This window comes from Penicillium arizonense (assembly GCF_001773325.1).
Source record: "Penicillium arizonense strain CBS 141311 chromosome Unknown PENARI_contig006, whole genome shotgun sequence".
Taxonomy (NCBI): domain Eukaryota; kingdom Fungi; phylum Ascomycota; class Eurotiomycetes; order Eurotiales; family Aspergillaceae; genus Penicillium; species Penicillium arizonense.
The window spans coordinates 161,910-185,461 of record NW_019173283.1 but is presented as its reverse complement, the minus strand read 5'-3'; the positions used below and the strand labels follow the sequence as shown (position 1 = coordinate 185,461).

General features: G+C 49.4%; 11 protein-coding genes across 11 annotated transcripts; 5 read left to right on the top strand and 6 right to left on the bottom strand.

Moving 5' to 3' along the window:
• Window positions 1–247: 247 nt before the first annotated feature.
• PENARI_c006G09933 (60S ribosomal protein eL37) lies at window positions 248–859 on the top strand (the record flags this gene model as incomplete). Its single annotated transcript, XM_022630566.1, has 4 exons — window positions 248–251; window positions 326–388; window positions 540–611; window positions 720–859. 4 exons carry the CDS (start codon window positions 248–250, stop codon window positions 857–859), a joined length of 279 nt encoding a protein of 92 aa, XP_022489857.1.
• Window positions 860–1,358: 499 nt separating this feature from the next.
• Window positions 1,359–2,604, bottom strand: PENARI_c006G01215 (uncharacterized protein; the record flags this gene model as incomplete). Its single annotated transcript, XM_022630143.1, has 3 exons — window positions 1,359–1,676; window positions 1,749–2,210; window positions 2,344–2,604. The coding sequence occupies 3 exons, from the start codon at window positions 2,602–2,604 to the stop codon at window positions 1,359–1,361; spliced, it is 1,041 nt and encodes a 346-aa protein (XP_022489804.1).
• An 898-nt stretch (window positions 2,605–3,502) lies between these two features.
• On the top strand, window positions 3,503–5,820 carry PENARI_c006G03237 (putative C6 transcription factor (Gal4); the record flags this gene model as incomplete). Its single annotated transcript, XM_022630245.1, has 5 exons — window positions 3,503–3,535; window positions 3,596–3,625; window positions 3,686–3,780; window positions 3,829–5,343; window positions 5,400–5,820. The coding sequence occupies 5 exons, from the start codon at window positions 3,503–3,505 to the stop codon at window positions 5,818–5,820; spliced, it is 2,094 nt and encodes a 697-aa protein (XP_022489900.1).
• A 228-nt stretch (window positions 5,821–6,048) lies between these two features.
• PENARI_c006G06814 (uncharacterized protein) lies at window positions 6,049–8,146 on the bottom strand (the record flags this gene model as incomplete). Its single annotated transcript, XM_022630413.1, has 8 exons — window positions 6,049–6,207; window positions 6,283–6,409; window positions 6,465–6,561; window positions 6,627–6,932; window positions 6,987–7,077; window positions 7,131–7,573; window positions 7,623–8,019; window positions 8,072–8,146. The coding sequence occupies 8 exons, from the start codon at window positions 8,144–8,146 to the stop codon at window positions 6,049–6,051; spliced, it is 1,695 nt and encodes a 564-aa protein (XP_022489624.1).
• Window positions 8,147–9,140: 994 nt separating this feature from the next.
• On the top strand, window positions 9,141–9,978 carry PENARI_c006G02527 (uncharacterized protein; the record flags this gene model as incomplete). Its single annotated transcript, XM_022630210.1, has 3 exons — window positions 9,141–9,474; window positions 9,773–9,914; window positions 9,972–9,978. 3 exons carry the CDS (start codon window positions 9,141–9,143, stop codon window positions 9,976–9,978), a joined length of 483 nt encoding a protein of 160 aa, XP_022489653.1.
• Window positions 9,979–11,597: 1,619 nt separating this feature from the next.
• On the bottom strand, window positions 11,598–13,241 carry PENARI_c006G03012 (OTU family ubiquitin thioesterase; the record flags this gene model as incomplete). Its single annotated transcript, XM_022630234.1, has 6 exons — window positions 11,598–11,673; window positions 11,753–12,486; window positions 12,537–12,802; window positions 12,865–12,928; window positions 13,008–13,094; window positions 13,161–13,241. 6 exons carry the CDS (start codon window positions 13,239–13,241, stop codon window positions 11,598–11,600), a joined length of 1,308 nt encoding a protein of 435 aa, XP_022489921.1.
• A 1,342-nt stretch (window positions 13,242–14,583) lies between these two features.
• On the bottom strand, window positions 14,584–16,197 carry PENARI_c006G08601 (uncharacterized protein; the record flags this gene model as incomplete). The annotated part of the gene is made up of 4 exons (XM_022630498.1): window positions 14,584–15,777; window positions 15,826–15,886; window positions 15,942–16,100; window positions 16,154–16,197. 4 exons carry the CDS (start codon window positions 16,195–16,197, stop codon window positions 14,584–14,586), a joined length of 1,458 nt encoding a protein of 485 aa, XP_022489712.1.
• A 731-nt stretch (window positions 16,198–16,928) lies between these two features.
• On the top strand, window positions 16,929–17,964 carry rho3 (Rho family GTPase RHO3; the record flags this gene model as incomplete). Its single annotated transcript, XM_022630330.1, has 8 exons — window positions 16,929–16,978; window positions 17,051–17,101; window positions 17,158–17,175; window positions 17,245–17,261; window positions 17,321–17,335; window positions 17,395–17,516; window positions 17,577–17,775; window positions 17,846–17,964. 8 exons carry the CDS (start codon window positions 16,929–16,931, stop codon window positions 17,962–17,964), a joined length of 591 nt encoding a protein of 196 aa, XP_022489909.1.
• Window positions 17,965–18,883: 919 nt separating this feature from the next.
• On the bottom strand, window positions 18,884–19,774 carry PENARI_c006G04152 (lipoyl(octanoyl) transferase LIP2; the record flags this gene model as incomplete). Its single annotated transcript, XM_022630286.1, has 1 exon — window positions 18,884–19,774. The coding sequence occupies one exon, from the start codon at window positions 19,772–19,774 to the stop codon at window positions 18,884–18,886; it is 891 nt and encodes a 296-aa protein (XP_022489844.1).
• Window positions 19,775–20,259: 485 nt separating this feature from the next.
• Window positions 20,260–21,033, bottom strand: PENARI_c006G09539 (pyridoxamine 5'-phosphate oxidase family protein; the record flags this gene model as incomplete). The annotated part of the gene is made up of 2 exons (XM_022630545.1): window positions 20,260–20,865; window positions 20,917–21,033. The coding sequence occupies 2 exons, from the start codon at window positions 21,031–21,033 to the stop codon at window positions 20,260–20,262; spliced, it is 723 nt and encodes a 240-aa protein (XP_022489991.1).
• An 836-nt stretch (window positions 21,034–21,869) lies between these two features.
• On the top strand, window positions 21,870–23,059 carry PENARI_c006G01400 (NIPSNAP family protein; the record flags this gene model as incomplete). Its single annotated transcript, XM_022630152.1, has 2 exons — window positions 21,870–22,512; window positions 22,575–23,059. The coding sequence occupies 2 exons, from the start codon at window positions 21,870–21,872 to the stop codon at window positions 23,057–23,059; spliced, it is 1,128 nt and encodes a 375-aa protein (XP_022489788.1).
• Window positions 23,060–23,552: the final 493 nt, after the last annotated feature.

Here is a 23,552-nt window from a genome sequence, read left to right as displayed (position 1 = left end):
GAGATTTCTACTTTGGGTTAGTTTGCTTGCAGGTCACGGGACAGGGTACAAGCCCTATGGACCGCACTCGCTTAGCAACACATCACCAGATCTCGGGAAGTTCTGATACGCCTAGCGACGACGACACCGACAACCAGCCCCTTCAACGGAATCGCCAGGTACGTTTGCATGCCGTTCCTTTCCTCTGCGTCCACTGTACCCGTCAGTTTACTAACGTCGTGTCTCTTCCACAGTTCCATAATTCAAAATGAGTACGTCCCATGTCGAAATATCGCACCGCGATCCTCCGCAACCTCGAATCAGTTGAAACTAACAACCACTGCAGCGAAGGGTACCTCGAGCTTCGGAAAGCGCCACAACAAGACGCACACTCTCTGCCGTCGTTGTGGTGAGTATTACACCAATTTTTCACGATCCCTCCCATCCAACCGGAAGTCGCAAATTTCTTTATCGAAATACAGAATTGGCGATCACGGCGAAGACATCCACCCAAGAGGCATAAGACAGAGGGCTAACCGGTGATATTTCTTCGACTACAGGCAAGCGGTCTTTCCACATCCAGAAGTCAACCTGTGCCAACTGTGGCTACCCTGCCGCCAAGACCCGCAAGTGTACGCAGATACCCCTCCCGAAGATGCTGGTGATATGAAATGGCCATCATGTGGACTATGGATATCGAAATAAGAGAACGCTGGCTTACATGGATTTTCGATCAACAGTCAACTGGGGTGAGAAGGCTAAGCGCCGCAAGACCACCGGCTCCGGCCGCATGCGCTCCCTCCGCGATGTCCACCGCCGCTTCCTGAACGGCTTCCAGACTGGTACTCCCAAGGGTGCCCGTGGCCCCGAGACCAACTAGATTCCCTTTTTCGTCCGCTCGGCGTCGCGTTTTCGTTTTCGGAGAGGCTGGAATAGGAATGAGGGGAGGAATCCTGGCATGACATGAATTAGCATTACGGGCTAGCATTACTCGAAATGCAAATGGCAGTTCCGGAATCTTAACGCTTTCCCCTGGAGTTGGTGTGTGCAACTGTCGATCTCGTCTGTTTCTCTTTGCCACGCAAAGGAGGACAAAGTAAAACTTGCGAGACGGTGGGAAAAGTTTCGTTGGAGGGCTCTTCTCTACGGAGAGGAGCTGGATTAAAAAAAAACATGGGAAAGCGTGCATGAATTTCCTTTTTCTTCCTTATGACTGGCGATTATTCCCGTCGTGACAGATACAATGTGAAGACTCTTCCTAACGTTTCATGATCTGTTCTATCAGTATGAGGTGTTGACTACGAAGAGAGCTTGTTGACGTTCAATGGCTTTTTCGTACTTTTGAAAGTCTACCTAACCCAATAGTATACAGCCTCGGATCATGATTCCCCACGACCAAACACGCTGACGCTGCCATCCCGTTGAATGAAGTAGAGGACTTCCTTCTCCTCCAAACTATCTTCTTCACCGGCGCTCCATCCGCCGCCTCGACTGATCCTGAGCACCCCACTCACATCTTTCGCGGCCCCTGTCTCCAGAGTGCGGAGTTGCATTACCGACCTAGCCCGATGCGCCAGCCCAATAGCGAACGCCGCATGTTCCATCTCAATTGGCGTAGCCAACTGCCCTGCTGATACAGATGCATTGTGTATCAGCGGAGCATCCGTAGCCAGTGTTAGAACTGTAGCGTATGCATGCTGTCGAGTATCAGTTATGTAACTTGTAACACTTGGCTGTCTGGCAATGCCTCGACGGATATGTGATCTTACCTGCTGTAGCACTGTGACCCACTCTGCCATCTCTGTTGCTCCAATACCCATACTTGGTCCCGTTGCAGCAAGCAATAGGTCAGGCTGGTCTAGAATGAGAACTAGCTCATCACCATCCTCCATTGACGACTTTTGCTGTTCAATAACTGCAATGATATCTTTCTCCATCAGGTCGAGGGCTGCGAGGCCACGACCAGTAAAATGCAGTTTTTTGGCGATGCCCGGCTCTGCCTGGGCTCGCGTCACATTTGCATTCCCTTTTGGTGGCGCCGCTGTTGGTGGTAGTGTCTTTCCGGGCACGGCACCGGGTGGAGAGCGAAGTGGAAGAACTGTGCGTGGACTGCTCCCAAGACCAGCCGGGGAGGTATTAGATGTGGCTGCGTCTGGTGCGTAGAATAGCTCAGATAAACCATCTATGAATGCAAATTGTTGCTTGTCTACCAGACGTGCAAGATCAAGGCCCTGTTGAGTTCATTAGTATAGGCATCGCCGGTATATTGATCGATGTATTGGTGATAGATCAAGAAAGCCGAATCAGTGTTCAATAACATATCATTTCGAGTGCTATTGACTTGCAGAACTTCACAGAACTTACCAATCGCTTTGCCTCTGTCTTCCAGAAATCATAACTCCGCAAAAAGCTCACTAGCACCACTTTCTTCTTGATCCCAGTTTGCAGCTCATCCGCGCCGAATGCCGCATTGGGGCTTGGCGAGCTTAGCGCGGCATGCAGGAATCTCAGCACCAGCCAATTTGAGGTTGCACCGAGGATAGAAGAGGCTAGTGTCAAGGATGATTCGGGCAATGTTGATACATATGGTGCAAGGAGGGGCGGTAGTGGGGGTTGAGAAGGCATGTCTGCGCCTTAATGCAATGTTGCTGCTGCTTTTTTGTGGTTTCGTGGCTTGGCAATGACAAGCTTCAAATATGATTATCCACCGGTTCCAGACTATCAAGTTCTTGTTTGGCTGTGCTGGTCGAGTCGTGGAGGTGATGAGAAAAAATGTCTGCGGCTTGTGATTGGCCCCTCATCTATCCCGCCATGCCAAGACTTATATCGAGATGATATTGAGTAGAATCAATCGGATTTTGCTAGTTTCTTTCTGAGATTATGTTGAATTTGGATGGGAAAGAATGAGTCACTCTATTGTAGCTGTCTAGCGCGCATAAGCTTGAAATCTCCGTGTTGAAATGGTGTGCAAGAGGTCATTTCTCTGCAAAATATATACTTCGTCTCTGTTATACTTAACTCCAATCATCTTTGCAACGCCCCACCAAAGGCATATTCAAGGTTTTCGTCGGGCTCTGAAGCAAGATTTAAAGTATCTTAGCCATTTCAATCAAATTTGCACCGCTAGAAAGTACAGCGATCAGAAGTTCAAGAATCTCTGCCTGAGGCACACATGAGAGTTTTTTACGCATCACCTGACCTCTTCCCCACCATCCCCTCGATGGATGCATCTTATCCATCGCATTGCAAGAGGCTAAGGTAGATCAATGATTACTTTAGCGCCGATCGTGAGTCTGTCCCCAGTTTTCGAGATTACTTGAGACTCTCGTGCATGCATGTCCTACAATAACCTTGTGCTATACATTGATACCCGTGGCGATCCTAAGCTGTTCGCAGCACTTGCATTCACCAACATATCAAATACATGATTTCGCTAACCGCCTATGCAGATGACTGCTGTTTTATGTCATAACCAGAGCGCATTGGGTACATAATACGAGAAATCCAATCTGCCTCGATAAAGATGGCAAGCACTCGTGATTCCCATTCATTTGCAGTATGTATTGACCTAGTCGTCATGCAAACAGAGAAAGACTTTGTCTGACCGTTGAAACAGTGCGATGAATGCCGCTTGCGCAAGTCAAGAGTAAGTGGCTTTTTCAGCAAGCCCTTCTAGGCCACGGCCCTTCTAACCTGGCTTTTATAGTGCTCTAAAGAGCGTCCAGTCTGTCTGCAGTGCAGACAGCTGAATAAAGAATGCATATACAGCCCTAAAGTCAGCAGAAGCCCTCTGACTCGGCAGTAAGTATTGCGAAATTGTACATAAGAAAAGCATACTAACAACGTCAGACATTTGACCTATGTTGAAGATCGCCTCCACTCGTTTGAAACAGCATTAGGAAGGCTGTTCCCAGGTGGAGATTTGGATGCTACCCTTCGATCTCTTCTTCAGAACCCGGAGCCCCCGAGGGCTCCCTCATCCAAGTCCTCTTCAAGGCACTCAACCCCGGCTAAGCATGAACCAGAACGGGCTGAACCTGCACCGGAAGCCCTCCCCCAGCAAGCCGATGGCTTTGACTGGGCTGAGAAGGAAATCACCCTTGGTGATTTGACTGACGGCATGGCTGCATTGTCTATCAAGCCTGAAGGAGCTGGCTACTTTGGTGCTTCTTCAAGTGTTGTACCACTGCGAGCGCTATTTGATCATGGATTTGATCTCAATATACCTGTTCACTCGGCAAGATCAGGTGGCGTGCCCCTCAAAGCACAGCTGCTCGAAAGTGCGCCGTCTGGGCTTATCGAACAAGCGTTCATTGACGCATATTTCCTCAATTATCACACTAGCTATCCATTCGTTCACGAGCCCACATTCAGGGCGCAATTCAATGAGCCATCATTGCGTCCACATGGGACGGCTTGGCACATCCTCCTCAACACCATCTTGGCTCTTGGAGCTTGGAGTATTGGCGATGACAGCTCAGACCTCGATATCACATTCTACCAAGAAGCCAGAGGATACCTTCAGCAGGCATCTGTCTTCGAGACTGGTAACCTAACATTGGTACAGGGACTATTGTTACTGAGCAACTATGCCCAGAAACGGAACAAGCCCAACACCGGATGGAACTATCTTGGTCTGGCTGTTCGAATGGCCATGAGTCTAGGTCTCCACAAGGAGTTCCCTGGCTGGAAGATTAGTTTGCTGCAAAGAGAGATTCGAAGAAGACTGTGGTGGGGAGTATTCATCTTTGACAGTGGTGCCGCCAAAACCTTTGGGCGACCTATTCTTCTCCCAGAGGACAGCGTGATGGATGCAAAGCAGGTTCTCAATATTCACGACGAGGCCTTGACCCCTACAACAACCACTCTCCCCGCCGAATCCTCCGGTCCAACTATCTACTCCGGGTTGATCGCTCAATCCCGCTTCCACCTCCTCACCAATAGCGTCTACCAGCGTCTCATCTCGAGCCCTAGTCTTACTCCCGAAGATACTCTCAATCTGCAAAAGCCAATTGAAGAGTGGTATAGCGGTCTTCCATCCTACCTCCAACACCCGCAGCTGCCTCTCTCCGTGCAGCCCGCCAATCCAGACCCCGACTCCCTCGCACTCGTCCGCAACCGCCTGCTATGGAGAAACTGGAACCTCACCATTCTGATATACAGACCAATTCTCCTCCGCTGGGCCGCCAGACGTTGGGCCCCACACACCAGCAGTAGCCCAGGCACCCCAGAAATAGGAGGCGAAGATCCCTGCGAGACAGAATGCCGAATGCGCTGTCTCCAGAATGCCCGGTTAACCATCTCCTCCATCTCAGAATACATGGAAAATTACATTTGCACCAGACTAGGAGCATGGTACATGCTGTATGTCCCCCACCCACGCTGGTAACTACCCCAGACCCGTCTAACATCCAAACCAGCTACTTCCTCTTCCAAGCCGGCCTAATCCCGGTTGTCCTCTTAATGACAGACCCCTCAAATCCAGAAGCCGCATCCTGGGTCCAAGACATCGAAACAACAAAGGCCCTCCTAACCCACCCCTCCCTCGGCACAAACCGCTTCGCAACCCGCTGCTACGAAGTAATCAACCGACTCCTCGGCCCGTCGGCACTCTCTGCTCCGGGTATACTCCCAGAGGGAGCGCAGCAGCTCGAGGACCAGAAGCCCCCTTACCAAATGATGCCCCAGCAGCAACAGCAGAATTTCATGCCGTTCCCCGGACAGTTGTTTAGCGACCCTGGTTTTGGTGGGAGTTTGTTCCCCGTTGAACAGCAGATGCAGATGCATAGTCCCGGCGGTATGGACTTTTCGGAATGGGTGAATTTCCCGCCAACGGAATGATTGCACAAATTCCCTTTTAGTTTATTTCTTTGATCCTCTTATGTTGATATCTTCTTTTGGTGCGTATCTTGCATTGTAGGATGGGTACGTGGGAAATGATAACCTGGTATGAATGAACAGCGATGGAACTAGCCATTGGTATAGCATTAGCAAATACTTCAAATTTATGATTTTGAACGTGGTCGATAAACAATCGTGGTTTCTTTGTATTGATTATTTCCCAGTAAGTTACACGTCGACAATCTCTGCATGCTGACCGACTGGTTTCACCAAGTCGTCGTCCTCCACGATAGGGGTTCCGCGTAATTCGGCTTCGATGTTCTTGATGCGTTTCTTTTCTTCGTGGGCGGCTGTGTCACCAAAGATGAGATCCATGTCTTCGAGAGTCTGTAAAGATTATTTAGTACATTATCACGCAAGAGAGAAAGATGTAACCAAAATGTGGAAGAAGCATGAAATTACCTTTCCTCGTGTCTCAGGAATACAGAAGTAAGTGAAAAGTAGCGCAAGCAAACAAAAGGCCGCGAAGAAGATGTATGTGCCCCAAGTAATGGATTCCAGCATGTCAGGCGTGACAAGGCCAATGATGCTGCAAGTAGAAGATATCAGAATGGAACCAGCTAGCTGGAAGAGCATCAACTTACAAATTGCACATCCATGTCGCCGAGGTTGTAATAGAGATCGCCTTGGATCTAATCGATAGATTGAATATCTCAGATGGTAGAACCCAACCGATGGGGGCTATAATAGAAACAGTTGTTAGCCAGTCCCAAAGAACAAATCATACCAGAATGAGCTGATCTTACCGAATGAATAGGAGAAGTTAATATCGTAGATATAGATAAAGGCAATACCAGCCCACCCAGCCGACTTATTATCTACTAGTCGTGACCCATATCCACCCAAGATACCACCGACAATGACCAGCGAGACACATGTTCCCGTGGCACCTGCCATGAGGAGAACTCGGCGACCAACTTTGTCGATGAAGAATAGTGCTGGAAGCGTACTGAGACAGTTGACGATGCCGTATACGCCAGTTGCAAGAAGGGAGGTTGTATTGCCGTCTAGGCCTAGCTGGGCGAAGATTGTGGGCGCGTAGTAGATAATGGCTATAGGAGTTAGACAAGATACGTGGGATAGCGAGCCAACAAGACGGGACGTACCATTGCATCCCATAAACTGCTGGAAGAACATGACAATGCAGCCAATAGCCAGCCGTTTGAAACGGGCCCAGGTTGTCACGAAAGACATGTACTTTGCAAGATGTCAGTGTCTCTAAATTACGAAAGGGTGTTTGTGATCCAAACCTGAGCAATATGTAACTTGTACCCAGACAAATTGGGGAAATGTTCCCTGGCGAAGGTGTTCTCCAGCATGATAGAGGCCTTGATCTCAAGATATTCGTTCAAAAGTAAAGGGCTATCCCTCGACTGTCGACGCAGTTTAGAGAGTGCATTCAGGGATTCATCATCGCGCTCTTTCATTAACAGCCAACGCGGCGAGTCCGGGAAGAAGAGCATTCCAACGCCCAAAATAACTGCTGGAAGAATCTGTATGGCAAGAGGGATACGCCATGATGCTTCTGATTGTCCACTGCAGCCAGTCATTGGAACATCATGGTAAGGGTCAAAGGCAGGCTTGGCTGTCGTTCCACCCGTATAAGGGATACCAGGAGCGCAGCGGGTACCACCAATATAGTTGGTTCCATAGTCAATCCAATAGCTAATCAGGATTCCAAGAGTAACAGATACTAAAAGCAGTTAGTGAATGCGTACTCTGCTAAGCTCGAGTCAACCTACATTGCTGCACGACCACAAGTCCTCCTCGAATCTCCGGAATAGAAACCTCAGAGATATACAGCGGAACAACCATGGTAAGCTGACCAATTGCCAGACCAGCAATAGCCCGACCAGCGAAGAGCATCGGGATATTCATCGCAGCACACTGGATGATCGACCCAATAGTAAAGACCACGACCGCCACATTGATCGATAATTTCCGACCAATTCGATCGGCGATTGGACCATTAATCAAGGATCCAAACCATGCTGCAAGTAACAGCGTCGATACAAACCAACCCTTGTATCCACTGTCTGTGAACACGCGGGGATATCGAGCCCCGAAGGACTCCATTGTGATGACACCGCTGATGACGCCTTGGTCATAGCCGAATAGCAAGCCTCCTAGGGTTGAGAACTGTTGTGTTTGTGTCAGTGACTGTGGTATCCATGTTTGGACTGGATCTTACCGATGCAACACCGCAGAGATAGGGATTCTGTAGAACAAGTGCAAAGCCCTTGGGCTGACTATGCACGGAAGCCATGATAGGCCAGATGTTGACGTTTGGGGCACTCTGAGGACGAAGAAACACACAGTCTGCGTCAGACTTTATATAGACTCCACCTTGAACACACGCCGGACAAGGTGTCTCCTGATGCAGGAACACAGTACTCCGCCATATACAGGAGACAGGACGGTATAGATCAAGAAAGAGGAGAAACGGAGCGCACCACTCCGACCCCGAATCCGGGGAAGATCTCCGACTTATACTTCGACTGTTGCAGTGGGCCGACTCGGCTTGATAATGCGGGGAAAAGTGACCCGAGGGGAGCCTTGGGGATCAGGCAGGACATCACTGACATTTGCAGGTGATACAGACCTCACTACATCCTTATGTGCGACTCAACCCTTTTCTTATTTCTGTGCGAGTCTGTCCCTGAGACCTCGACGGCTTATTGTACGCTGTGTATGTACTGTGCATGTGCCCACGGGTGGAGGTTGGGGTAGAGTGGAACTCTGGAGATCGGGGATTGTCCGATGATACTTCCCGACTGCATATCTATTCAGTATTCATATCCCTATTACTACCTAGACAGGGCATTGTCCCGCACAGGTTTGGCTTCCATGGTTGCCAATAACAAAGATATGAGCATCCCATGAGCGAATCCGTCCTGAGAGCAGGACACGCAAAAACTAACCAGGTCACCGCTCGACTTCGGGTCATTATCGACTCGTGCACGCTGCACATGTGCCACCCATGTCCCTCTGCCTGCGCTATTATGCGCACATTTGGCTGGGGAACGTTGCCTCAATCCCATGGATTAGTTGCATTTTCGCCTGTCTGTGACAGACCCGATACCACAGCAAAGTGTCAGCTGGTAGGATAGCAGTTCCTTCCAAAGGAGAGAGAAATATACCTGTGGAGCCACCAATGCCGATATAGTGGTATATGAACCGACCACAGTCCAGCGATGCACCAGTTCCTCTAAACAATCTACCTCAGGACTCGAGCTTAAACCGTCCCTCTCATTTTGACAATGTCTCAGGTCCTCCGCATAGGAGTCCTCCTCGTAGGAAGCGTCCAACTCCTCGACCTGGCGGCGGTAGACCTCCTCTACATGGCCACACCAGAATACCTAAACTCCTCCTCGCTCACACAAGCCCTAATCGACATGGGCCGGCCCTGTCAAATCCACTACATTGGCCAAGGCGGCGCAAGCAACATGACACCAGCAACAGCGCAGATGTCAATACAGTTAACGGACGCGCCGACTGACGAGGCTGTCTCCCCGGGGAAATTGGACGTCGTGATTGTACCCGGTCCATCGCTGAAAGCCATGCCGCCGGCGGAGGAATATCTTGATTTTGTGCGTGGGCATTATGCGACGGGGACGTCAATTTTGGGGATCTGTACGGGGACTTTTATTATCGGGTATTCGGGCATTGCGAAGGGGAGGTATGTTACTGCACCGAGGTTGTTGGTTCCTGAGATGAGGAAGTTGTTTCCTGAAGCGAGCTTGTGGGATGATGGAGTTAGGCTTGCTAGGGATGGGAACTTGTGGACTAGCGGTATGTTCCTTTTCTCTTCTCTTCTCTTCTCTTCTACGTCTGTTCACTCATTTGTGACGTCTCTTCTAATGTGGTTGGTGCTGATCTGATCTGATCGCAGGCGGTATTACGAATGGGCATGACCTCGTTGTTGAGTATCTCCGTGAGAATTACCCTGCGCCACTCATCAACGCCGTCATCGTTCAGGCCGATATAACACCCCGACTAGTGCATTACAGTAGTCCGGCGACGATCAATGCGGCGTATGTCCTCTGGCAAATGATCAAAGCACTCCCGAATACGATGTTTAAGACATTTAGGAAATGATCAATCAAATAATGGGATATCAAATAATCAAATGAATATTATCAAATGAATATAACATAAGTACGGAGAAATAGAAGTTGAAGTAAAGGGTGGTTACACCAAACCACGACCGACGTCATCCCGAGGTATCAGACCCTTGAAGTCGACCGATCATCAAGTTTCCCCAACTCCACCCCCAATCTCCAATTCTTTAAGCAATGCCCAAAAGACCAAAAACCGAAAACCAAACAGCATGATCACACTCTCAATAATAATCTACGTCGCCTCGCCACTAGATTACGCACGATATCGACACGCAGCCCTGTACTTGGAGTACGGTGGACCCCCAGAAAATGGCGACACGAATGCAAATACCGATACAAACGCAGAAACCCCCTCGCAGCCCAAATCCTCCGTGGCAGAAATCGTCGGATCAACCGGTTTTTTCACCTTTGTCGAGCGACTCAATTGGCAACCTCCCATTTCTTCAACAGGTGAGGCTCCTCCGTCAATCTGCAATCTGCCAATCCGCCATTTCTATCCGCCAATCCATTCTAACGTCCTTCCGGTTTTATTTTGTCATTGTGCAGTGCACTGCCTTGTTGTGTTGCGCTGCATATGTTTACACATATACCTACACATGCACAAACACCTATGCATATGCATATGCATCTCTATGCATAAAGTTAGCCTTGATTCTCCGATGCTAACGTTATCGAACAGATATAGCACGCGTAATACGCGTAGATACGTTGAACGAATCAGGCGCGTGTACAACACCATCTGCAAGCCCCAATCGGGATCTCGATCACAATCCTGATCTCGATGTAACTCGCAGTCTAGATCCTATCAGCAGAATTAGAGATTTAATATCCAAAACTCCTATCCGATCAAATGGTGATGCGGGGGCTGATGGGGAAGAGGATTGGAATAGTCAGAATTGGGTGGGTGATGCGTTGGGGAGACTTGTGCTTGCGGGGTATTTGAGTGGGCATGCGAGGGATTTGGGGATTGAGAGGATGATTGAGGTTATTATGGAGGCTGGGGATGAGGAGGTTTTGGTTTAGATCATTGTGGACCGTGGTCTGTGGACTGGAATGGAGGTGTATAGATGGATGGGTTTGTACGATATTACTTGAGGACTGGCGTTTTGGATATTGGTGAGGTTTATAGATACCAGGAATGGGATATACGAGTCATACTGGGACTGATAATGGGTTTGGGTAGTAAGTATCATGAACGTGTCTTTCTTTAGGTTTCGCTGCTAGACCAATAGAAAGATGAATATGAAGAAGAATAGAAAGAGAAAATGAAAAATCAAGTTGAAAGGCGATAGACCCCGGGGCTGGAACGAAGGAAGAAAGAAGGGAAGAAGAAAAGAAACAATCTGGGTGAAACGCTCGTACCATGCAACGCACTGCACCACGCTAAGAGAACAGTCATAGGAAAAGGGGGAAGAGGAAAGAAGGGCAAATGAAATCATAAGGGGAGGACCAGGCAACTGTAAAAGCTCATCAAACCGGCTTCGGGGACTGGACTTGATGGTGAAACGTTAACCAAATCCCGCAAGCCCACTAAGCCCGGAATTTTCAAGGCGAAAAAAGCAAAAAGAAATGCATCTCGTGTACGCGTGGCAATGTTTATCGTCGATCATGAGGTTCCCAATGAATAGGTTCAAAGTCGGAATTCTGGAAATGGGCTTGATTGTAAGGCGAACTATAGACACGTCAGTAACCACGCTCACATGTCACATACAATGTGTATTCCAAATGGTGGGGGTGTGGAGAGAACCCACTTTTTGAAGGGGGTTGTGACAGGCAGCGAGCGACTCAAATTAGGTTTCATAACCAAGGGGTTGAGTCTGATCTGCGGGCCGTCGGACGATCTACTAGGCAATGTAGTCATTGGGGGCGGAGCAGCAGAAGGAGGCGGTATTGGTGGCGGAGGTGAAGAGACAGGGATAGACGGGATTGGCGCATGAGTCTGCATGGGCGACTGGTACATTTCTTGTTGGGGGGACATTCGGAATGGACTGGTTGGGGTGGGGGAGACTGATGGCATAGGCGACATGGGGGTGCCCATTGCGAAGGATGGATCGGCCATGAGGTTTGGGATGGCCATTAGGGAGGAGTCGACGTCGAATCCGAGGGGGCCTTCGTTCCAGTTGGAGTAGTCGGATGTCATTGCGTATTGGTAGTTGACTATCGGTTCCATGTTTACATTTGGGTCGGCTGGGTAGAGAAGGTCGTAGTGGCCTGGTCGGTAGAGGAGACGGATTGTCGCACCGCTGGGGCTGTGAGGGGACAGCTGGTGAGGTGTGACAGCATCGCCTTCACTTCGGTCGAGGTACAGAATCTCCACGCCAAAGCCGGCACCTTCAATGACCCCGTCGACAAGTGCCTGAAGACCAACTTCATCAATTTCAGTCTTCAACGGGTCTATTTGCGAGGCGCAATACTGCTCCAGCGGCAGAGACAAGAAAGCTTGGTATCGATGCGGGTTAAGTCTCATCCAAGAGCTCGTCAAAAGCTAGACAGCAGTTAGTATCATCCAAAAACATAAAAAAGCACATCACCCACTCTAAAATGAGTAATAACAGCACTGGACGCAAACTCATTATTGAAAGCATCAACAAGGAAAGATTCATCCCCAGCACCACCCTGAATAGCACTAATAGTCTGCGTAAAGAGATCCTCAGTAGCTTCGGTAAAGATCTCATAAAGATGTTCCGAATGCCCGACCTGCTTCAAGAGCATCTCGAGCGACTTGAAGCGAGTAATCTCACGCTGGATGCGCATGGGGTCACGCAACGCAAACAGCGTTTCGAAATAACCAAAAGCCACCGCTGCAGGGATTAGCATGCGAAACAAGACAAACCATCCCCCGGTTGCACAGGAACGGACATACCTCTCCAGCCACAGTTGCCATCACCTTTCATGATACGATACTCCGGATGGGTGATGGCCAGCGCCTAGACAGCACACGTTAGACGCGAGACATTCTCCATGTGGGTGACACAGGGGAGGGGGAAACAAGCCACGAAAGCTTACATTAGTCTTCGCAGAGAGCGCATGGTCTGCATTAGCATATTCCAACGCAACACTCTGAGTAGGCTCCTTGCGTGAGACAAGTGGTCCCTGTCAGTGTCAGTGTCAGCGGTAAAGCCAGATGTTGGGGGGCAGTTAGTAGATTGATAGACATACCTGTACATCCGGCTCGTAGGTATTAGAGAGTTTTTGGAAACGCTCCATCTCATCGGCGGAGAGGGCGTTCATGTTAGACATGGTGGGTGGATGAGGATGAGAGTAGCTAGGTAGAGGCAGAGAGAGAGCTACTGGAGAAATAAGAGAAGAGGAAAGGGCGTCCCGGTAGAGATGTAGATTCAAGTTCTGCTTGGCCGGGAACGGGTGAGAACCGAAGTGATGATTCCAGGGCTTTGATATGGACATCGCATACGAGTTGAAGTCAAGTTTATGTCTTGGGGTTGGTTAGATGGGGGGGTCTTCGTACATTATAAGGGCTAGGACATACTCTTGACATTTGGAGATACGTCTTTGTGCAACACTATGTGTCCCGGCACAGCGGATTCGACTTCTGTCAAGAGTCTCAGCATGACGATCAAATAATGAGTGTGTAGGTACGCCAATCGGGGGATGAAGGGGAAAATATGGTGTGTACGGGGAATTCAAGAAACAGCACAATGATATTATAGGGATGATGTCAGAGGGGGGAGGTTCTCCATAAAAAGCAGGAAGCCGAAAAGGGCATCTCACACAGGGATATCCGGAATCAATCTCCGAGTTAAGGGGAGTAAAGGAGGAGAGAGAAAGGAAGGGGAGAGGGGCAGAGGGAAATAAAAGGGAAAAGGGAAGCAAACATCGCGTAAACGCCAAACCCCTCGGTCGGTTTACCAATTCCATATCTCTTTTTTCCCCTACCTTTTTATCCCCCGATTGCGAATCGGATTCTTTGATCTAAAGCGGGGTTTGAATATTGAATATTCAATATTGCATATTGATATGTTCACATATCCACACACGCACACGGTCGCTACAACTATTTTGGAGCATACGTAGTGCTACTAGGTAGCAGGTAGACATCATCTATCACCCGACAGGTGCTCGGATATTCTTAACTTTTCGTGATTGTGATGAGCTGAGTGTACCACAGAACATGTCGGCATTTCAAGGAAATCGAGATCTGTGCATCCAGGCCTCCCAAAAAGACAGGTCGGGTTGGAAAGAAACCAATAGAAGGATGTTCAGCTGCGTTGTCGGTGCGTCCACCCAGCATGCGTCGGCAGAAGACTCCGATGTACCTGAGCTGTATCGAGATAAGCCAGTTCACATGGGTTTCTTTGTTTGCTAAGGCCTAGGCTTTTCCAAGGTTGGGGTTGGCGTTAACAGAATGAGTTAAGTATCCAACCTTACGTGAGACTAAAACCCCCCCCTGTATAAAATATAGAAAAGACGGACAGTCCATGGATTCGGAATTTAGCGTCTTATGTCAGAGCAACTCTAAATAGCGGGTCTGTAGAATCATTGTTCGTAGGATGGGAATCGATGGGAATAGTACTCTCGCGGCTCAACCGCAGGTACACACGTGTGGAAGATTCCAAGGCTGATCTTAGGCCATTCTGGACGTAAGCGCCTGCTTGGCCCTATCCTTGCGACGCCCTATCGATCGCATCCCCTCATCTCCAAACCCAGCAAACATCCCCCCGGTTGCAGTATCGTCGGCGCGCAATCCCTCACCGTTCAATGCTGTTTGCCAGAGAGTGCGTAGCGCCGAGCTCCACTCTCCCACAGCGCGCAGTCGCTCCACGTCACTCGCGCTCTCCACCACGACCGTCCCACTATCCTGGTCAATCTTGGCATTGAGTTTTTTGTCGAGGATCAGGAAGCTCAGGATGTCCAGGACCTCCGAGACCGAGATTTTGATATGTTTAGAGATGAATTGCAGTGAGAAGCGGGTGTAGGGAGCAATCAATTTGAGAACGGCCTTGGTGCGCATATTGCGGCTGACTTCATCGATGTTCTCGGCGATAAAGGGATCTGCAAGCACGTCGGGATGTTTGCTCAACACCGCTTCGTATGCATGGATGTCGTCCCGCTGGAATGCATCGACCAGGTCCGTCATGGCCGAGATACGCGGGTCATTTTTGTAGGGTTTGGTCTCTTGGGAATCGAAGGGGTTGATGTCCGATTTCATCAGCATGGTGGTCAAGACCAGATATTTGAGCACTTGGATTCGTTGCATGGATCCTGCTTCGTCGTAATTGCGGAAGGATTCGAAGAAATCACTCTGGGCTTCCTTCCAGTTCTCTTCGCTCATGTGCATCTTGCCTCCGCATTCACGGATGATTCCCATGATCTTGGGGTGTGGCACTGCTGACCGTACTCGGAGGGCCCGTTGATACAGGGCCTTGAGGCGCTTATTATTCTTTGTTTCGGCGAACATCTGGATCTCCAGGGCGTAGAGCTCGAGGAGGTATGTTCCCTTGCTGGTGTCGTCCGTTCCGTCCTCATGTTGACATGCCCGATGGAGTTCTCGCATCTTCTTGCTCAGCTGAGTGTATTGCTTGCGTTCCAGCCATAAGCGGGCCAGTTTGATGTTGGTCTTCAGCCATAGGCGCTCGTTGTTTGTGTTTTGGAATGATTGGAGGGTCAGAGAGTAGAATTCCTCCATACACTGGTACGCCTCTGCGTCGTCGGACCCCTTCTCAATATAGTCGAGCATATTATTGATGGACTTTTCGGAATAATTTCGTGTCACAGCGGACTTGACATATGTGAGGAGTTCGCGGTAGTGTTTGACGGCCTACGGACGGTCAGTAGGTGGACAATAGACCTCTCCAGACAGACTCACATCGCTGTATCGCCCGAGTTTGAATTCCAACTTGATCGACTGCTTCAAGCCTTTGAATCCCCTATGTTCAGTCAGCGCTGGTCACCGCGGTCACCGCCATGAGCCAAGCTAAGTACCATTCGCTTTTGTCCTGTTCCATGGGCGCAATGCCTAGGAACTCGTCGATCGCCTCTTCCGGGTTGTCGACCTTGGTCTGCTTGGCATTGTAATATTTATTCTCGATCCCGATATCGCCGGTGTCATCATCGTCTGCGTCTTCGTATTCAAAGTCATAGCTGCGACGGTTAGCGCGGTCAGGCGGAGCGGAGAAGGGAGAAGGGGCAGATACTCTTCGTCACCAGAGTCCTGCATAAAATCATCGTCGTCCGACATATTGGGCGATCGCAACTGAGAAGGTAGGGAAGGTAGAATAGTAGAGTGGATGGGTCGAAGTGGTGGGGTGTTGGAGAAGCTTGGATAAAGCTGCCAGGTGCGAGCTTCCGCCTTTTATCTAGGAGAGTCAACAATCACTTGCACCGCTTATTGTCCTCTGTTATCCGTTACTGTTGTTTGTCTTTTGTGTCTCTATTGAAATCAAGGATATCTATTGTCGGAATTCATTTGACTGTTGGGTTGCTTGATTATTGTTTACTTAGATGAAGTTATTGTAGGTGTCTAAATTATAGGCTATCTTAGCCAACACAAGTGAGATGCTAAGTTAAGCATAAGAGAGCAAGTAACAGGACCAATACAGGATAAAGAACAGAGAAATTCTCCGAATTATCGCATCTCAGGGGCTAGGTATGTTGACAATCTTAACATGCCTCGTATTAATTGCGCTTAAATGTTGGGCTCATAATGCGACAGTCGATGCAAGTAAAGGGAAGCCAAGAGTCAGATTCTCGTATCGCCTATACCAGTATACGGAGTATAACACAGCCATATAACTACGTACACACAGAGAACGAAGTGGACCAGAAGGGGGCTTGGAACCCTCGCCGATCCCTGGGCGTCATCGATGGAATCTGCTCCCGACTCGACTTACTCAACTCAACTTGCTCAACTTACTCAACTTCACGACTCTCCCTTACCCTTCTCCTTTCCTTTTACCTCCACTATCCAAGATGCAGCTGTGTGGCCGTCAGAAACTCGTTCAGCGCAAGATGGTGCTGCTGTCCGTTACCCCCATTTCTTGTCGCAAGTCGCAAGTTGCAAGCCACACGCAATTGAACTAACAGGTGAATAGAGGCGATGGAGCCTGCGGCAAGACGTCGGCGCTGAACGTCTTTACTCGAGGGTGCGCATTTCCCCTCACCCGCATTGATGGCATGACATAGCTAACCCCCGTATTAGGTTCTTCCCAACTGTCTAGTAAGAGCCGTGTTTCTTAGTCCCAGCTCTTTTAATTTAGGTTATTAATATCCTCACTTTTGTTCGCAGTGAACCCACTGTCTTTGGTATGCGCGCATCCCCCAAAATCCATTTGGTGTCAGGTAACTAATCGTTGCGAATATAGAGAACTACGTGCACGGTATTACTCCGAATCCCTCCATTCACCGTTATTAAGCTCGATACTTATGCGCGCTCTAGATATCTTCGTCGATGGAACACATGTGGAACTGTCTCTCTGGGATACCGCGGGTCAGGAGGAGTTCGACCGTCTGCGCGCGCTTTCCTATGAGGACACCCATGTCCTGATGCTGTGCTTCAGTGTAAGCGAATTTGTCCCTGCGATTGCACAAGAGGGAAGCTAACAGTGGGATTGAATACAGGTCGACAGCCCTGACTCGTTCGAGAACGTATCCTCCAAGTGGATCGCCGAAATAAACGATAATTGCCCCGGCGTGCGCGTGGTCCTGACAGCCCTCAAGTGTGATCTGCGTAAGGACGACGAGCAGAATGATACCGATGCCATCACTTTTGATCAGGGCCTAGCTAAGGCTAAGGAAATTGGCGCCGTGAAATACCTCGGTGAGACCATTCCATTTCCACCTTCTCTAGCAGTGTAAAACACGCGCGGAGCTCAAGCTAACTCCTATAGAATGCTCCGCCGTCCAAAATAGGGGCATCAGAGAAAGCTTTTACGAAGCAGCCAAGGTCGCCATGGAGGTCAAGCCTACCGGGCAATCAACCTCTAGCCAGAAATGCGTTATCCTTTAAACGGAGATTCGACGCCAACCTGCCCGACTTGCATAACCTACCCCGTCCTCATATTCTCTTCTATTCTTGTGTCGACCTTGCCTGGTATCTACCACTATCTAGATATCCAGTCTTCGCACCCCCTTTTCACCCACTTTTCACCCACTTCGTCTTTTATCGATTCCCCCATGCATTGGTGTTATGAGCTTGCTTCAAGTCTTCCTTTCACTTGCGCGCGATTGATTTTTACTTTTACTTCTACGCCCCTCCATATACTGTGTGGTATGGAGCTTGGGTGCTCTGCATAGTTCTTCGAGGCTTATGCGGTTTTTACAGCATTTCAGCGAGGTTGGTTCTCGTCTTTTCTGACCATTATTCAAATATAATTTTGTTGGATTTGTATATTTTTGGTCATATCTTAATTGTTATTTGCTTTTCTACAGCTCCCTTGTCCCTGACCATCGTCATATCGCCTTTGCTATACTGCTTGCGATACATTGGAGTCAGGTACCGATGCTGCCAATCAACGTGAGAAGGTACTTCATACCTAGTCTCGTTTTCTACTGGCAGTATCTCAGTGGCAGTCATCTTTTCTGGCCTATACTTCTACAATACATCGATATCCTAGTGATACGATTCGCAACATGGCCACTTCTTCACTGAAGCAATCCAACTTGACATGCAGGTTCCCGTCGGCTCTGACATGCATACAATTATGATTTGGACTACCCAGTCAAATCATTTGTGCAGTACCACGGCATAACCATGTCTGCGGAGTATGAAATCATGAAGCAGCAGACCGATGTACCAATAGCACATCAAAAAAAGCCAACAGGATTTCCACAGCTGGAACTATACGCATATCTTCTATCAATTCTATCCTCATCCAAAGTAATCATACAGCACATACCATGCCACCCACACCCAGCCCAGAATAAACCTAAATTAAATCCTCCTCACGAACCCGATAAACCTCGTCAATCCTCTCCCCCAAAGCCTTCTCCCCACAAGCAAAATCAGCATTAACCCGCTCAACAAACTTCATAACAAAAGCATCCGCAACATCATCGACAGACACCCCATCCCCAACACCAACACCCTGCAAACTAGTAGCCTCCTTCCCTTCCAACCCACAAGCAACAATCTGCCTAAAGAACCACATAGGCTCCTGCGTAACATTCAGCCCAATCCCAAAGCTACTAATGTTCCTCCTGAGATGAACCCCGACAGCAGTAATCTTCTTCGCATCCCCATTCCCATTGGCAGTATCCCTAACCCAAACCCCCGGATCCTCAGTCGTAAACCCTTTAACCCCAAACCCACCAAGCAAATCAATAACACTATTCTCCAAAACGCGAATATGACACCTAGGCGTCAGACCCAACCTCTTCAAATCAAGTATCGTATATGCAACCATCTGCCCAGGTCCATGGTATGTAGTCTGTCCGCCGCGGAGGGTTGGGTGGTACTCTGCGCGTGCGGGAGTGCCATCTTTCCCCGGGGTGAGGATTGAGCGGATTGGTTCGAGGGCTGGGGGGAGGGAGAGGGGTGTATTGTTTATATTGTTGGGTGGGCTTGTATTTGAGGGGGGTAGGTCGCGCCGGCCGGTTGTGTAGACTGGGTTTGGGGTGAAGGTTATTATTGTTGGGTCTGGGGGTGGTGGGAGGTTTTTTGCTAGGGTGTTCGTTGTATCGAGGGGACCCTGGGAGGAGAGGGAGCCTGGGGAGGCTAGTTTCTTGTGCGTTAGGAGTCTTGTTGTTAGGGTCTGTTGGAGGTGGGAGACTCGGGCGAAGGGTGTTGTGTTTGGGAGGTGGAGGTGTGCGAGGCGCATTTTTGTTGGTGAGTTTTGGTTTTGTATTGGTTTTTGTTCCGCTTTGGTTTGCAATTGAAGGTGAAGTTGAGGTTTAAGTTGGGGAGTTGTGTCAGCGCATGGAGGTTGCGTTTCCCGAGGAGTAGGAGGTTTGCGGAGAAGCTGCAAGCTTTGGCTCCGTCCGATAAGGTTTGATAGCCGTCATAATCGACCTGGGATTGTCTCTACTCTCTACGAGAGCACACTTAACATTCATTTAACATTCATTTTGGAGTTAACTCGTTAATGTTGGATCTCTTTACTTGCAGTTCTTCATTCGTATTTTCTTTACATATCCGATCAAGCCATTCCCTAGCTATTTTACAAGCGTGGCCGTGCCAAACTAGATAACTTATTCAATCGTTGAAAAATTGCTGGGACAAAACAGATCGCAACATGAAATGCCCGAAGAACAAAATCCAGTGAAATCCACGCCGTCGACCAGATACCGGTGGATGACGAACTCGCTATGAGGAAACCCCATTAACCAGTCCAGCATCCTGGCCCTCAGTTGGAAGCAAAACCCAGTCACGAACACCACCCTTCCAGTCAGCAATACGGCCCTCAGTCACACGAACCGTAACAACCCGCACATCAGTATCAATAGAGACAACACTAGGCCGTCTAGCATTGGGATCTTGCTGCTGCTGACCAAAAAGATTGATCTCCTCCTCCTCAAAAGTATTATTCTCCAAATGACGATCCTTACACCAAGACTCCTCATCAGACCCAGCCTCAAGGAACCGCGCCTCACCACAGATAGTAGTGGAGATACTCGACAGCGCACTCGTGTTCAAGTTGAGCAGCAGGCTGGCCAGAGACGACCGGGTCGCGGCGGGGGGAGGCGATCCCTCGCGGTCACCGGTCGTAGCGCGGGTCGGGGGCCGATGTGACACCCAGTCGTGGACCAGCAGGGAGACTCGTGGGTTGGACAGCAGGTGGTTTGTCTTGCGTGATGCGGGGTTCGTGGTCATGATGATGGTGGGGTGCGGGTCGTAGGGTGTCGAGGGAAGATAGGTGTAGGACATGAGTGAGATATGGGGGGTTTTGTCATCGCATGTTGCGAGATGAAGCTGTGCATGGTTAGTTTGTTCTTCTTCATCTTGCTTGGTGGTGCCACTTACGAAGCGGGAGTTCTTGAGGCATGAGATCACCTCGGATGGGAGGGAAGTGGCGACATGAGGGTGAGTGGTTGTCGCAGATGCCTCGTAGGACAATGGAGGGTTCACTGATTCGGCCATGATGCTTTACAGAAGTGAAGCTTGGTGAAGAGTCAAGATCTGCCGATATTCGGGCGGTGTCTGATTGCCCAATCGCCGGATCGCCGTTGTCCGGAACTACGTCATCATCTTCAGCTAAGGCAGCTTTACAAGTCAGCTATAATAACTGAGGCGTAAATTACAACTTAATAGTTAGCCTATGCTTGCCCTAGCCGGACTAGCTGCCGTTCTCGACTTGGCTAGTGGTGTATGTTACACCTGAAGCGCCTATACACGGAGTGGTGTGCGTGGAGACTCCGTTTCACCATGTACCCTAACAGAGGATGCACACGGCTATTCACTCGTATACTGCAAATATCAGGCTATTCATTGATCACAAGAGCAATGTCTCAAAGGTGTCATGGATTAGAGTAGACCCAATCATAGCTAGTAAGAGCTATATAACCAAGTACCAAGTACCAAGTACACATCAGCCATGTCATCATTATCCACAATTTGGTGGGCGACAGGCAGTAATTGGGGCAAAAGGTACTAGCACAGCCCGTCCCAAGTACCCGATCGACTGGGGGAAGCTCATTTCCCCGCACAATCTGGAGCTGCTTAACTTCGAGGTCAAATCAATTCACAGAGAAAAGCGGATTATCCTCCTTTGTCGGCAGTTATTACTGGTACATTTGCATACTTGTCCGGGATTATTGCCCCCTTCCTCTTGCCCTTACCAACTCTCCCCTCTTCACTTCACTACTCTTTCTCTTCACTGCTCCTTCCTCTCAATCTTCCTGTATCCTTGATACTTTCAACCCTCCCCTTGTCGACATCCTCATCGCTTGTCTTCTGATCGTCATTTGTATTTCGTCATGTTGGCTCCACGCGTAGCCCGCACAGCAACCTCGCTATTGCGACCCTTCAGCACGTCAGCCATTGCCTACCGGTCACCCTCGATCAGAGATGTCACAGCCGACTCGACGGAGGAGTTCCACCGCCGACAGAAAGAATTCCGCGAGAACCTGGAACAGGCTCGCTTGAGAAAAGAACAGGTAGAGAGTCAGTCTGTCAATGCTTCTGTCTCCTCCTTTACCCCTTCCCGTGAGTCCGCTCCCACTGCTCCACAAGTGAGCAATGCGAGCAGCAATAATCGAATCCGATCTTCTTTCGATGCTGCACAAACCCTGGATCATAAGGCAATGGGCTCACTCTCGATGCACCGCTATTTAGGAGAAGAACATCATTTTGAAGCGAAACGTGGTCCTCTGTCATCGCTCATCTACGGTACCGAGGAAGGCCGGCATTTCGACGAGGACGTGGAACGCTCCTTTTCGCAGGTGCTGGCCCGCGGTAAATATGTTCACTCTATTGTCATGCACGACGTCAAGCCGGATAAGGTCGATGAATATGTGGATCTTGTGGGCCAGTGGTATCCACGCATGGCTGGCACCGAAGAGAACCGCGTCAATTTGGTCGGCAGCTGGCGGACGCAAGTCGGTGACAATGATACCTTTAGTAAGTTCCGACCGAGCAATTGAATTGGTGTTTGTTGGCTGACCTTGCTTTTTGCGGGATAGTCCATATCTGGGAATACCAACGCTACGAAGGCTACCATGCCTCCCTTCACAACATCTCGGAACACCCCGAGTTCCGTGATTTCGATCGCAAGCTCAAAAGTCTGATCAAGAGCAAGAAGACCTCCCTTATGCAAGAGTTCTCGTTCTGGCCTACAACCCCACCCCGCCGTCTTGGTGGTTTGTTCGAGCTACGGTCGTACACTCTGCACCCGGGCAACCTGCTGGAGTGGGAGACACACTGGCGTCGTGGTCTGACCGCCCGTCGCGAGGTGATGGAAGGTGTCGGTGCGTGGTTTGTGCAGATTGGCGACTTGAACACAGTCCACCACCTTTGGCAATTCGCCAACTTGGAGGAGCGCAAGATCCGCCGTGAGCAGTCGTGGGGTGTGGAAGGATGGGCCGAGACTGTACACAAAACAGTACCTCTTATCCAGACCATGCAGAGTCGGATTCTTGTTCCGATGCCTTGGAGCCCTGTCGGCTAAATTAACAGTGTCTATTGACGCTTTCGTCCCGACGTTTATGTTCCCTAGGGATTCGATCTCGGGATCTTGAAGCAGATTGTCAGGCAGATCTCGCCCTATATACTTATCAAGGGGAGAACATCTACATTATCTTCTGTATTGTGTACCTTAGCATTGAATACGAAGCATACATTGGAAACTTGGTCTACAAGTCTTTAGCCTATAAAATTCAGGAACGGAGTACGCGTGCCTCCGGCTGTCGGGTAACCCCACCCGTATACTCGACGATCTTAGCACTTTCGGCACAGGATGAGGCATCTCATTGGCAACGCTTGGATAGCAGAAGTAATGTTGAGGGCACGTGTTCGCCGACTAACGTGTACAAGGCCCCTCATTTCATGATGCAGTTTTGACTCTTGCCAATATAAGTTCACTGGAACTCTGGACCTCTTCAGGAGAACCAGACACCAAAGACACCAAGGAGATCAAAACAAGAAAAAACGGAAGAAGAGAA